Source organism: Eutrigla gurnardus, assembly GCF_963514095.1.
Source record: "Eutrigla gurnardus genome assembly, chromosome: 6".
In the NCBI taxonomy this organism is placed as follows: domain Eukaryota; kingdom Metazoa; phylum Chordata; class Actinopteri; order Perciformes; family Triglidae; genus Eutrigla; species Eutrigla gurnardus.
In genome coordinates this window covers 22,026,365-22,041,904 of record NC_139920.1, presented here as the reverse complement: position 1 = coordinate 22,041,904, position 15,540 = coordinate 22,026,365, and the positions used below count along the sequence as shown (strand labels likewise).

The 15,540-nt window shown below is 38.9% G+C and overlaps 1 protein-coding gene across 3 annotated transcripts; it reads left to right on the top strand.

Annotated features, from left to right (window-relative positions):
* The first annotated feature begins 130 nt into the window (after positions 1–130).
* crtc1b (CREB regulated transcription coactivator 1b) lies at positions 131–11,322 on the top strand. 3 transcript variants are annotated; one of them, XM_084011398.1, is made up of 14 exons: positions 131–281; positions 2,052–2,168; positions 2,710–2,837; positions 3,068–3,127; positions 3,369–3,463; positions 4,016–4,086; positions 4,177–4,220; positions 4,615–4,838; positions 5,381–5,532; positions 6,151–6,390; positions 7,240–7,326; positions 9,011–9,097; positions 9,181–9,355; positions 10,609–11,322. In XM_084011398.1, the coding sequence occupies exons 1-14, from the start codon at positions 156–158 to the stop codon at positions 10,818–10,820; spliced, it is 1,818 nt and encodes a 605-aa protein (XP_083867524.1). In that variant the 5' UTR covers positions 131–155; the 3' UTR covers positions 10,821–11,322. The 3 variants fall into 3 exon arrangements, with proteins under 3 accessions (XP_083867524.1, XP_083867523.1, XP_083867525.1); XM_084011397.1 differs by having other exon boundaries at positions 4,001–4,086; XM_084011399.1 differs by lacking the exon at positions 7,240–7,326 and having other exon boundaries at positions 4,001–4,086.
* The last annotated feature ends 4,218 nt before the right edge of the window (positions 11,323–15,540 follow it).

The following is a 15,540-nucleotide window of genomic DNA, read 5'->3' as shown; positions in this document are numbered from 1 at the left end:
ATTTGAGATAATTGTAGGACATAGGACCATAAGATATGCACCACAACAATTAACACGCCGACGTCGTTGGCGCTGGCCGTGCGTGATGACGACACCAGAAGGCCCCGTCGTGGTGTGTAGCGTAACATTCCATTGAGAAGAAGAGGGGGGGAAAGATGGCGTCCTCTAACAATCCTCGCAAATTTAGCGAAAAAATCGCTTTGCATAATCAGAAACAGGCGGAGGAAACCGCCGCGTTTGAAGAAGTGATGAAAGACTTGAACATCACCAGAGCAGCACGGGTAAGACCCGCACACACACCCCCTTCCCCCTCCCGGGGGCCGTCTATAACGTGTTGTTGTTTGCATCGCTTGTTTGGCAGCTGTCGGGAGCGCTGCGGAGATGAAATCTGAATGTGTGGGATGCTAAGTAGCTTTTTAACGTACCTTTAAGTCGCACAACACCAACAAACATTACTTCAACAACCCCCCGGCCGATTTTAAAATCACGCTAGCGTAGTTAGGATACAACTATAGCTTAGCTTAGCGTTCTAGTGAGCATCGTTAACTCGCTAGCGCTAGCTTGCTGTGTAGCTCCGAAGCAAGTGCACCTGTGCAGGTTTGACCAGTCACTGCTGTCATTTTTTTTAGTTAAACAAATTGTCTGGACGTGTAAAATAGTTATTAGCTTAGCTAGAAACTGGAGGTGTGGAGAGCGATATCTCGGAATGGGGCTAAGTTAGCATTTGCTACCCAATCAGATGTTAACCTGATCACAATTTAGCTTAGACGTCCCATTAGCGGTTAGCTTTATTAGCTAGCTGTTTTTATTTATTTTTTTAAAACAATAAGCAACAATTAGACTTGTAGAATATACCAAATATAGCTCTGAAGCAAACCCACACGCTTACTAGCATTGTTTCTTTTAGTTTAACTCGTTAGTGTATGTCGTTACGTTACGTTAAGTCAGGGTTACTATGGCAACTTAGTCTCAGCAACAGTAAATAGTTGCCCTAACCACTAAGGTTGTAACCGATCCATTGATTTAAAATGATGTAGATCATCATTGAACCATTTATATAGTATGCAATTATGCCAAATCTCAAAATATATAGATGATGATTATTTTTATCATTATTATTGTTATTATTACTATTATTATTTTTACATTATGTATAGATTGGTTAATTAAAAAGATTATCACTGGATTGGTGGATAAACATCAAATATTTGCAGCCTTAGTTTACTCTATAAAAAGTCAGAAAAATGGTGCAAAATTATTAAATTATGATCAAGAGAGAGAATGTACTGAAACAAAAGACATTACTTTTACAATCACATAAGAGAGTAAATTAGCAAACATTTTAGAAACTGGAACGGCATAATGTTTGGATTTTTTACTGGAAGAATGGCTGAAACAATGAGTCAACTGTTGAAATTAATCAATTAACCAACAAATTGTTTGAGTTTGTGTAACCACAGAAGAAGGAACATCCTGTTGCCAGGAAATTTTTAGCCTGATTGCTGGAAATGTTGCCCACTTATTACATGATGCATCAGCGTAAACTACATGAGCTTTAATGTCATTTACTGCAGGGGAAACACAATTAACTAGTCAGTTTTGTGGTCTCTGCCAGATTTCTTTGTGTTTCCATCCCAAAACCAATCCATTGCATTTGTTCGGATCATTATCAACTTCATTATTGGTTAAAAAAAAGGAAGGAGGAATTCATCAGATTGTTTTTGTTATAACATACATGAGTTTTGTTTGTTTGTTTGTTTGTTTTTTTGTCTTTTTTTTTGCGTAATGTACTAACCAGGTGTGCTGTCATACCAGCTGTCAGTCAGGTTTTTTTCCTTTGCTATGAAAGATGTTGTCTGCCTCTTTTGACAGTTCATTAAACAGCCAATCTGCCTGTCTCACCATGTGTCATCTGTCAATTAATGGACTCATTAATCCCTTTATTTCACTACTGTGGAGTAGCATGCGTCATTCATTTTTTTAGCATCACTTTATTTGTGAGTTAAGATCAGTCATTCACTCATGCTTTCATGCAATTTTACTTTGCACAGTTGCAGTTACAGAAGACCCAGTATTTGCAACTAGGGCAGAATCGTGGACAGTTCTATGGAGGCTCACTGCCCAATGTCAATCAGATTGGAAATGGCAACATTGACCTGCCTTTTCAGGTGAGCCCTTAGCCTCTTTCGGCTGGTAAATCAATGGTTTGTTCTCAATCAGTGTATCTTTTCTCAGCTGTTGGCGATTAATATCGGACATACAAAAGGTGGCAGTTATCTGTAGTATCAGTGAAACATTGGCTCAAAACAGAGAAGTCTGCAGGCTTTGCAGAGGGCTATGACGGCAGTAAAGTGTTCAGAAATGAGCTGCTGGTCAGAGCTGTGTAGTCGGAACAGGTTTTTTTTTTTAAATCATGGTTTAGGAGTGAAAGGAAGCCAGAAGTGTGTAATACAAGGTATACCAGTTCTACCCTGCAGTGTAATTTGGTTCCTAAATTTCAAAGTATATCATTGCTTTGTCATGGCTTTCCATCTTTAAACACATTTGCCAACTCGAGCATCAGTATGGGGGGCCCATGGCTTGACTCATTTTTTTAAATGAACACATTTGCACCATAAATCCTAAAAAAAATCATCGTCTAAGACGTAGCTGTATTGTGTAAGAAAAGCTGTTTCTCCTGGCCTCATTCACCTGTTGTGTTTAATTTAGAACTCGGTGCTGGATACCAGTCGGACAACTAGGCATCACGGACTGGTGGAGCGTGTTTACCGCGAACGTAACCGCGTCACGTCTCCTCATCGCCGGCCGCTGTCGGTCGACAAACACGGACGCCAGATATCCTTTTTTTTTTCTTTGTTTTTTGTTTTTGGAAGCAACTTGGTGTTGAGGATGTTTTGGATTTTTGTTTTTGCATTCGTTATTGTTTCAAGGAACTGGATCCCATCAACGCATGTCTGTATGGTCATTTATTATGCATTAGGTCGAATCAGACATGAAAGTATGGATTAGCTGAGATCCATTTTTCATTTCCCCTATACTTTTATATTCGCCTTAACTTAATTCACATTGACAGCTGTCCTTACAGTTCAGTTTATCTCTCCCCACCACCAGACACTAGCTGGAGAAGGTAAGCCGCCTCCCCCTTGTCCATTTTGCCAAAAATGATAACTTAAGACACAAGTTACATAGCTCATATAGAAAATGTCCAAACTCGCCATATATTGTGCTGTATGATGGCAAATTAAGGTCTGTAACAGATTCTTTTTGGATGTGCTGTAGAACTGTCTCTCTGCCAGCGGTGGGCATTTGGCAGTGTTTTTTTTTAATTTCTTTTTTGCTAACATCTCCTCTTTCTCTCACGCATGCAGGACTAATTCGGACTCTGCCTTACACCAGAGCGCCATGAATCCAAAACCCCAGGAGGTGTTTGCAGGGGGATCGCAGGAGCTGCAGCCTAAACGAGGTAATGGAATATCCAGTTACAAAGACACAGAGCCGCTTTTATTTATTAATGTGTGATGTACTAATGCAGGTGGCAAACCTTAAATGACATAAAGGGTTTATTTTAGGACAGAAGTAGCTCTAGACTCATAATGAAATATTTATGGAGTAAATGGATACTGATCCCGAGCAAAGAAGTGTTTCAGCAATGCTGCTAACGGTACTCAGACAGCTGTAGAGAAGTAACATCTCTTGAATGGAGCTGACTCAGGATGATCTCGAGAGGAGAATCGATAGATTACCCCGGTTATCCCTGGATTATGTCTTTTTTTTATGCGTTATGTTCTCGTATGTGGAAGCAAAGATTGTCTGGCATCCCCTCCGTCTGTCTGGTGGTCACTTTGCTATTTTTAGACACTCTCGAATCCAGTGCACAGCACTATATCCCGCTTGACTGGCTTGGATATTGATGACTCATTTATTGCTCGGAATAGTTTTTTTTTGTTGTGCATTTTGTGATAGCAAAACAACAACTGTGTCTTACTGTGTTACTAATTAGTACTGCTGCTAACAGTGCCCGGGACGGAGACTTCAGAGTCGAGTGCAGACGAGGACGTGCAGAAACAGTTGTGGGATGACAAGAAGGTACTGGTGGGGAAAAGGGGAAGCGCTAACGAGGTTTACACTTTGTATGATGCAAGTAAACCACATCAGATTTGGTGTTTTCTCTTTTAGGATGATTCATCAAATCCCAACACATGTGACGTCCCAGGAATTAAGTGAGTAGTTAATTATTCTTTACAGTGAAACACCACTGTATTTTAGCAGCCTGTCAGTCACACAACCATAAATAAGTCATACTGTAAGATCCAAGACGGCTCCTCTGGGTACACTGAGATATGCTGGGAAAGCACTAATTAGATTCAAGATTCTATTGTCATACACACAGTATAAACATAGTTCACACTGAGCAATGAAATTCTTATTCTGCATAAAAATATATACTAAAAATTAAAGGTATTAATGTATAAAAATATGTACAAAATAAAATATATATATATATATAAAAAAAAAAAAAAGGATGTAGTGCAACGAGCATAGTGCATAATTAGAAGTAGGGTGATATGAGCTTTTCTCCTGTCTGATAGAACTTGTGTCTTTTTTTTTTTTTAGTATATTCCCATCACCAGACCAGGAGTTGAACCCATCCGTGCTCCCAGCTGCACACAACACCGGTGGTTCGTTGCCCGACCTGACCAATATCCAGTTCCCTCCCCCACTGTCCACCCCGCTGGACCCCGAGGACACCGTGGCCTTCCCATCCCTCAGCTCGTCCAACAGCACCGGCAGCCTGACCACCAACCTCACCCACCTGGGCATCAGCGCCGCCAGCCACGGTAACAATTACTTAAAAAAGGGGGGTAAAACTTCAGTGCATCTTAATGTCAGATGAGGACGTTGGAGGTTTGTTTTTTGTTTTTTTTAAGGAAACCCGTGCAATGCACTTAACTTGGAGTAATAATAGATTTTATTTTAATCAAAAGAATACATTTTCCTTATATTAACAACATTGCGGCGAGAGATGACCCGATATGCCATTGATCGATGAAGGTTTTTCTTTTTTGATCTGAAAATCAATTTGGCTAAACGGCTATATTAGCCACTGAATACTTGATGTGAATTTTTTTTATAGACAATGCAGTCATTTCTTTTGCATTGTTTTATGTAAGTATATAAGTGTTCATGAATCAATATAAAGCTTTGTTGAATTTCTTTCCTTGAAGTGGCGTCACTCTTCTTCTCAATCTTTAAAAGTTGCTGATTGTTGCTGTTTGTATTGTGTTTTTACTAATAAAGCACTTACCGTTGGTTTGAGTTGAGTAAGGATACAAAGAAAAACATTTCCTGTGTACACTTATTTTTGCTTCTTCCTCCCTAGGGATCCCCACCTCCTCTCAGCCCACCATGACTGTAACGGCCCAGCGCCGGCAACCACCCGTGGTACCGCTCACCCTCACCTCCGACCTCCATCGCCAACAGTCCCCACAGCAGCTGTCACCCACCCTCTCCTCACCCATCAACATCACACAGGTAAGGGCTGTGTTCCACTAACCTTACGTTGGGTCCAAATGTATCAAATGAAAAGAGGGTGCAGTGAGAACCTGAGATACACAATATCACAATCTGCCAATACAAACGCAGACTCAACATGAAATAAAGAAGCCCAACTACTTGAATATATAAAAATCACGACTATTAAAACTATTCAGTCACTTATTCAATCATTAAGCAAAAGGCTGACATAACAATCACAACATTTCAGTAACAGACTCACTTGTTTTAATGCAAAAATACATTAAATAAAAAAAGCTACTGACTCAAATTATTGCCACCTACTGGTAAGAAGTGTGAATAGACAGCTGCATAAACAAATCCCCTTCAAAATAAAAGCACAGGATTTTTTTTTTGCCACTACAATATGGGAACCAGTTCAACTATTATCTCCATCCACCATGTTAAAGTAGAATAGTAAACAAAAATCCTATTTTACACAACTATGTGTCCACACTATTAGATATGGTATAAAAACATTCAAACTACATGCTAAATCTGCTTGGCACCCTGGAGGGTGAAGAGCTGAAATAATCCTCCAGTAAATTCAACATTCATGGGGCTAGCCTTAAACAGCATGTGTGTCTTTCCTTTCAGGTCGTGCCAACTGAGTCACTGACCCTTGAGCAGCAGCTCTCCCAGTACCCTCTGTTTAACCAGCTCACTGCTCAGGCCCAGGCTCAGCTGCTCAGTGACCTCCAGAAGCAGCAGCAGCAGGCCCTGCTGCAGGGCATCCAGCTCATCACCTTGCCAACGCTGGCCTCACCTGGCACCACCGCCAGCAGCCCCTCCCCGGACAGCCAGAGCCAGACCACCGCCAGCATCAGTATCGGATCGGTAAGAAAGAAGTCGAAAGTGGAGATAACTTAATTCCTAAATTTAATTTAGATGATGTAACGGGAACAATTTTGCTTTATTCTTAAGCTTTTGTTCATTTTGCCAACCGATTCTTCTAAAAGTTATAATACATCCCAGTAAATATCAGTGTTTCCCCTAGGATGGAGTTGCAGCAGCGGAAGTGAAACTTTTTTTTCCCTGCTCGCAATTTTTTTTGCGCGCTCGCTCTCCTCTCCGTTTATATGCTTTACTCACAGGTGTGTGAATTGACCTGGATATGAAGCGTCTGTAAGCAAAATAATAGAACTTTTAAATCATTTTTTTTAAAGAGATAAGAAGGAGCTCTCCTCTCCTCTCCTTGTTAAAAAAAAAAAAAAAACACATCAGCAGCATAGTGTATATACATACATATTTGTACCGCCACTGCTAGGTGCATATAGGGGAAACACTGAATATCTTCACATTATTTTTTACTACTGGGCTTTTATAGCTTACTTTATTGGCAGAAATGCATTATATACAGTATTTATGCTTAACTACCACACAATTATGTTTTTATTACCTGTAATTGCCTTCAAAGCAGAGCATTTTATTACTTGTGTTATCTTCATATTAAGGAAGACTTTTTTCAGCTTGTGTGTGGATTCATTTTCAGATTTCATTGGTTGAATTTCTGTATAATTAAGCAAGTAATTGCCTGATAAAAGCTCATAAAATACATAAATACACCTTTGACTATTCCCACCTATACACACGCCGATGCCCTCTCACATCCCGTCCTTTTTGAGATTTGTGTGTGTGTGACAGGCATGAAGCTTTAGTGCTAGCTAACCCTCTTCCCTCCAACAGTACCGCAATCAGACTGGCTCACCAGCCACTCAGTCTCCAACTTCCCCCGTCTCCAATCAAGGCTTCTCCCCCGGCGGCTCGCCTCAAGTAAGGGCCTACCCTCTGAGCTAGCTGCTGTTTGGGGGGGAAGGGCTTTGTGCCTGGGGGGGGAGTTAACTGTAGATGAGTTTAGGCTGCTTTTCATCCTCCGTATCAGCGGTTTAACCACTCATGGTGTCTACAGCTGCATAGCATAACCCATCTCTTCATCAACACTGTCACTTTTTCACTGTGTGCATGACATCATGGCGATGCTCTGATTTAAGTTAAGACTTAAAATCTTACTTAAGTCTTTTTAGTGTGAGCCACACACAATTTGAATAATATGGATGAGCTTCAGTGCCCAACTGTCGTGATACTTTGTTACCATGGTGACATTATAGCCATTTGTCTTTAGTGAGCGATTACCTCCCAAGCTGCTAGTTGAAGCATATGGCTAAACTCGGTTTACATCTGCTATTCGTATGCACACAAAAAAACATGTTTCAGTTATTTTCCTTCCTCTGTAAGACACTTGCAAAACCGATTTTTAAGTGTCTTAAATCCAGCTTTGTTGACTAACTAGCAGTTGTCTTCTACACTGTCTTCGTTAGCGCATGCTGCATATCTTGGCAACTTTCTACTTGCAGAGTATGTGAAGCCATTGGTAGGAATGAGTTTGATGTCTTCATGAGGTCTTCAACTTAACCGTTTGTATGGCTCTGCTAGAGGTCAAACCCTTTTTACAAGTTAAAACAAGCTAATTCCAATATGAGAGGTGTAACCACAAAAAGTCTATTATAAAAGTAAACTAATATAAACTCCACTGAATTCTTGGCTTTCGTGCACTGATTCATTGAAATGGTAAGACTAGGACTCCACCACTAAAAAAACAAAAAATGTCAATCACACAGTGTTGCTTTTTCTCATTGCAAGGAAATGTTCAAGGAGAATTCCAGTATTTGTCAACGTGGGCTGTTTTCTGACACTTTGTTTTATCACAATTTGGAAAACTACATTTTACTCGCCACCACTGCTGTTGAGATTTAGGTTACCAGTTTTGAGACGCTTCTAATTTAAAGACATCATCTCAAATGCTTTGGTTCAGACTGAGATTTCAATGTTGGTTCATAGCACAGAGGATCCATTACAGCAGGTAGTTTACCTTCCCTGGTTACGCTACATTATGCAGCTCAGTACAACATTTGTTTGAGATGATTTCTGTTAAAGCGAAGCTGCTTTGGAAAGTTGTCGAAGTCCGAGTGACAAAGCAGAGGTGGTTGAGTCAAGTGCAAATGTGACAGATAATCGTAATGGAAAAAATATCAGTATAACACGCGGGTTGACAAAGATCAGAATTTTCCTTTTTTTTAAAGTTGATTTGTGTTTGTGTCATAGTGAACAGGGCTGCAGCGGTCAGTATTCTGGTGTCCCACAGGGACGGGACAAACAACCGCACGTTCTTGTATCTATTTACTTTTCATTTTACTATTGTTGAAGAGCATTAATATTTCATCAGCCTCCTCCTCTTTTGTTTTTGAACCGCGACAGCCTTGATCATGAAAATTAAAACATTCGCTTTGGGTCGCTGCTCAGTCTGACAGTTTTGTGTTTCTTGGCTTGTGTTTTCTGTTGTTCCATCGCTGACATGTCTGCTCGTGGGCCTAGATAAAATGTGGCTTTTTTGTGTTTTTTAATTGTCGGTTGGTTTTCTTGACATTTGATCTGATGCATGTTCCCTCTCTGTCTACAGCACATTCCCGTGGTGGGCAGCATATTCGGCGACTCCTTCTACGATCAGCAGATGGCGTTGAGGCAGACCAACGCCCTCTCTCACCAGGTGACACAAACAATATGCAGCGATGACGATTCGTGTTTCCTGCTTTCCTCAGATTGACTATTACATTTTTTTTTTTTTAACAGCTCGAACAGTTCAACATGATCGAGAATCCAATCAGCTCCACCGGCCTTTACAACCAGTGCTCCACCCTCAATTACACGCAGGCGGCCATGATGGGCCTCACTGGGAGCAGCCTACAGGACTCGCAGCAGCTCGGCTACAGTAGCCACGGCAACATCCCAAACATCATCCTAACAGGTAAGGGCATCACAAGTCCACCAGATACGCAGCTGTGTGTTTCTCTCTAGTGTCCAGTAGGGGGGTGGGGGGGATCACAGAGTAACTCACAATACGATAATATCACAATATTTTTTCCCACAATGACGATGATATCCCGATACACAATATATTGCAAGAAATCATCGAGGATATGCGTCAAGATATCTGTGTATCTGGAGGAGAAAAAACACCAGTGAAAAGGCAAAAGCAGGAATTAATGGTACTGTGTTTATCCGCTGCATTGTGGTCCAGAGTCTTATCTTAGTTGCTCTTTAACACACTATTCATTCCAATATAGACATGAACTGGCAAAAGGCCAAGAGGAGTCATGAAGTAGTGACTCCGGGGAGGCAAAATGGTAGCAGGCTTAATGAATGGTATAAAAAAATAGAGCCTGCATATTTTAATTTTAAAAAAATATCACGATATATCAATATTTTTATATTTTATATTTAGATGTTGCTTACATTACAATGAAAAGACTGCATATTTTGTGCAGCACAGAGTTCTTATTAGAAACACACACACACACAGCACATACAGAGGGCTAAAGATAACTTTACTAAAAGAAATTATACTGTCAAAATCTATAAATAAATACAGGCCAAACCTTTCTTTCTAAACTTCCATCACAGGTTCTAGACTTCTGGTCTTACTCGCTGTAGTTGTGTACACATGAGATTCGGTTTTACCTCTAAATCAGACATCTTCCACAGGGGGGTCCGCAGAGGTTCTGCAGGGGGTCCCCGAAATGATTTGATCCCATACTTTTTTTTTTTTCTTCCAAAATTTAAAATATTTCCAAAAAATACACATTGTCATTAATACAACATATAATATGCAAATATAAATGCTATTTGTTGTTAATGTGAAATTGTGATGTACAAATGCCAAAATAGAATACAATATGTTTTATAAATATATGAATGTCAACAATTATTATTTTAATGGCTTTGTATACATAGATCATTACAAAGTGCTGTTATACATGGCAATATAGGCTGCACTACACATTATTATTGGCCTGGTTTAATAAGGAACACCATTTTATATGATATGTAATAGGGGGTCCCTCCACTGGGTCCCTATAAGGCCTATATTGGGTCCTTGACCTGAAAAACGTTGAAGACCTCTGCTCTTAATTACGTGATTTAAATACTGATTTTTACAAACTTCATGCTTGTCAGTCCACCTGTTGCCCACTTATTTCTCTGGTGCCCCGTGTGTCTCAGTCACAGGGGAGTCTCCTCCGAGTCTCTCCAAAGAGCTGACCAACTCACTGGCGGGCGTCGGCGACGTCAGCTTCGACGCAGACTCTCAGTTCCCTCTGGACGAGCTGAAGATCGACCCGCTCACCCTGGACGGACTGCACATGCTCAACGACCCCGACATGGTGCTCGCCGACCCCGCCACCGAGGACACGTTCAGGATGGACAGGCTGTAACTGGAGAAGCATCAACTGGCCGTCGGAAAAACAAGAAAGGAAGAAGGTGAAAAAAAATAGAAAAAAACATACTAAACTTGTGAATGGAGAGAAACAAAAAAGGGGCCGGATGAACCCCTCTCCCTCGTTGCATGGCCGTCCAGCTGTCTGACCTCGCCCTCGACTCCGTGAAGCCCCCCCTTGAAACGATGTGCCACCAAAAAGACAACAGGGAAAAAAAGACATCCAGTGGCTTGCTGGGGAATGGCCTCGCTGTCGTTTTGAATGAGATTCGTCGCTCAGCGCTTTCGCTAGCCTGCTGTGTTTACAGTGTACCATTACATGCCACATATATTCCAAAAAATGCACATTTGACTTTTTTTTTCTTTTCATATCCACTTTGTTTTGCTCGTAGCAGGAAGCTGCTAGGACATTGGGCTAAACCGTATCCTCCGTGTGTGCGTGAGTGTGTGTGTATATGTGTGTGTGTGTGTGTGTGTGTGTGTGTGTGTGTATATGTGTATATATAAGTATGTATGTGTATATGTATATATATATATATGTATGTATGTATGTATATATATATATATATATATATATATATATATATATATATATATGTATGTATGTATATATATATATATATATGTATGTATGTATATATATATATATATATGTATGTATATATATATATATATATATATATATATATATAAAATAAGCAACGGCTGTGCTTAAAAAAAAAAGAGGAATAAGAAAGACGTACCACACGGTTTGCTTTGTACCCTGCAAAATGAATCGGTTTTCCCCATCATGCCATAACGGCTTTCTATTTCACACTCAAAGCTTTATTTTTTGACAACCAAATGTTATTTCATCACGTACTGTATGTTTTTTGATGCTTTATGTATTTAATGTATTTATTTATTTGGTTAAAGATTTTTATATTCCATTTCATAATTTAAATTTGATGCCAAAATGCTCTCTATAGGCATAGTGTTAAACTTGCACTGATGTAATTTGTGTCTATTTATTAATTACTAACATGTTTATATGTGTTTGTTAAGCTACTTGGTTACTGAAGGAGTGCAAAACCTCCCCATAGTTGCTCTTTTGGTGTTCGATGTGCCATTCTCTGATGTAAGATGTGGTAGACGTTGACATGCTGCAGCCCAACGGTCAAATCTAAATATAGTATAATTTTTTTTAGCACAAATGCTGCGTGCTCCAGAAATGGGTTGGTTTTTACGCCACTTGAATTAACTTTTTCTGAGAAAATCATCAGGTATTTCTATTTATCTAGAAAGAAAGGGGAGGAAAACCAGTCCAAAATTAATTTTCTGCCAGTGAATATATATATATATATATGAATATATATGAATATATATATATATATGAATATATATATATATATATATATATATATATATATATATATATATATATATATATATATATATATTCATATATATATATATATATATATATATATATATATATATTCATATATATATATATATATTCATATATATATATATATATTCATATATATATATATATATATATTAATTGAAGGAAGCTGTCTGATTTTTAAACACTAAAATCTTAAAATCTTTTTAAATCGTCACTGTGAAATCACCTGATTTTGCCTTACATGAGTATTCTACTATTCTACTTAAGTGTCTAACGTGACAACGTATTTTCGTAACTTATTGTAACATTTTCTTGTATTTGAGAGAAAAAAACTTAACTTTTTGGTCAGTGATATTTGTGGTTATGTTGTGTAAGGTTTGACAAATCAATGTACTGTATTTTGTATCGGTACAGTTTATAGCCAAATTGTCGATGTTTTTTAACGTGGGGCAAAAAGAAACGACAAGAAAAAAAATCAAAAGGATGAGTTTAAAGTGTTTTGAGGAGTGCAATTATGGGGAGGCTTTTTTCTCCTTGACAGGGAAGCTCTAACAAAAATGCTAATGTCCTTTTTGCCACAGAAGGTCATGGATAACACAAGTACCATGCAAAGTATAGGGATTTGAACGATCTATCGTTGGATATTTAACACTATCAAAGCCTCCAAATGGTTGTTTTCATATGATGCAAAACTTGCGATTTCAGAGATAATGAATATGAGGATATTTTCATGTAGTCAACTGTAGGAAAGTACATCATTGCTACTTAAAGGTGTCTGTTCAAGAAGAGTATATATATATTTAGTTTAAGTAAATATGCAATTTAATCTGACGGCACAGATTGGGCCCCGTTCCATTCAGTGTTCTCAACAACAACAAAAAACGTCACAAAAACAATTGGGGTGATGTAGTAAAAAAATTGTTTACCGGGAAAAAAAATGTTTACACAAAATGTACATATTGATATCATCTCTGGCTACATCTATGACACAATCCCTTTTGCCAAAAAAAGAATGTGTAGAACAAATTGTGTCAAATTTCAATCTTGCCTTGGCCTTTTGTCAGAGTTTCCCTGAGAGGTGTGTGTGTCCGTCTGTGGGATCATGTTTGATATATTCTAATGTTCATGTACAGATGTGCTAATCATTTATTCAAACCTCCCCCCTCCCCCTCTCTTCCCCTCCTCTCTCCCCAAAAAGGAATCACGTTTGGTTTACACCTATACAGTTGTACAAAATGGTTATTGTTCTGCCGTTATCCTCCATCAAAGGTTTTGTTTGCATTCAACAGATTTGTGATTTCTATGCAAATGAGATGCACACAAAAAACACGCTTAAAGGAAAAATCCACCTGATCTTTTTTTTTTTTTACATGAATGGTTTTATTCTTCTGGAAAAAACTTTGGAGGCAAAGGAAAAGAACCCATTAGAGAAGTTTATTTTCCTCTTACATGTTACTTCCTAGAGATCGTGGATGGTGAAGCTTTGAATAATGTGAAGAAAGGCTCAGTATTCTCCTTTTCAATGTGACGGTTCCCCCTCAAGTCCCAAAATATATTTTTCCTTTATCTTTTATTTATTTATTTGCACATAATATATTTGAGTTGTTGCGGTACTTACTCTTTGGGGGAAAAAATTGATTATTGCTTTGACTAAATGCCCAGTTATTGTCTCCTTTTCCAGTCAGTGGACATATTTGTAATTTATGGTCTTGTTAGAAAATGAACTCTACAGAGTATTGCTATGGTGCTATGACAATCAACAAGTGAAAATCGTACGGTGAACTATACGTTTATTAGTTCTAACGCATCAGTAGCCTTATTACTTTTTCCGTTTGTAGTCCCGAGTACTATCGACCAATCACGAACAGGCTTTTGGTTGAATGCAGGTGTAAACAGACAGAATGCATTGGCCGATGATGTTTTTAACTGGTTCATAATTACTTTGTGAAATATAATATAGCCCCACGCAGGGTTGCCAGGGGAACAAGAAACATAAATCCAGATTTACTTTGAAAAAAAATTGTCTGCTTTTTTTTAACCTTTGCTTAAATAGTTGTTAAATTGCATAGGTGAAAAATAATTAAAAAATATATATTAAATCCCAGAAATGCTACAACACTTTCCCCAGAAGCTTTTTTTTTTTATATTTGTTGGATTTTTCCTTTAAGTCTCTGAAACAAATGTCTAGAACTCATTCACAGATTTTTCAAAAGGTGAACTGAAAACACAACGTTGCACCCCCCCACCCCCCCACCCCCCACCCCCACCCCCTGTCATCCTGCTGAATACTAGACCTCCACACTGACCTTTGTACATACGCTACAGCTGAATGCATGACTTAAACCTGACAGTCAAAACCTCTAAACGAAGGCCTTCTATAGCTCCGCAGGTTTGATGTATGTAACGATGCAAATCACAGAAGTCTAAAGGAACGCATGTCTCTTGGATTTGACAGTTAAACTCCCGTTTCGTTACCTTCATCTCTAAATGATATAGAGAATGTATTTAAAGTGGCAGTCTCCTAGTTTTTAGCTAAATGACGTTTTCGACACATTCTCCCCACCCCCCTCCTCTTAGTCTCTCTCTTCCTGCTGTGCCATCTCTACTATATATCTACTATACAAGACCCCCCCCCCCCCCCCCCCCCCCCCCTCTGCTCTCCGTTAGCACAACCCTCTTTGGCTATCCTGAGAAAAAAATGGAGGCAGGTTCTGTCTCGACACTGATATTTATTTTTTGCATACATGGACTTGAATCTATTCCGAGGCTTCATCATCGTCATCCGCATGACATCATAGACACACAGCTGATTCTTATCCCGTGTTCTGTACAGGAGTTTGATCGAGCTACGCTGAGTGTTTATAAGTACATCAAATATGATTGTTTTATGTTGTTGTTGCCTAATCACGTCAGGTTTTTTGGACTGAGTAAAGTGTAATTTATTTTAATTATTTGTTTGTTTTTGTGCTAATGTTTTATAGTCCACTAGTTGCTTCGCACTTTATTTGTGAATTCCTGGCTTTTTTTTGTGCTTTTTTTTTAAAGCAGGGGGACTGTTCTGCCCGATGTGAATGCTGACTGTTTCACTCCGGATGTATATATACTCCGGAGATATTTGCCATGTCAAAAAGGTGAATTCTCTATTTTTTCTTTTGTAAACTATCTTTTGGCTTGTCTTGTTTGTTTGTTTTTTTATCTGTGAAGATATTTTGGGGATGCAAAACTAAGAAAGGGCTTACTCCAGTGCAGCTTGCGCTCTTGTGTTGGAAAGGAACGGCACTCCGAATGTATTTGTTGGTAATTTTATTTTCCTCCCCACACATGAAAT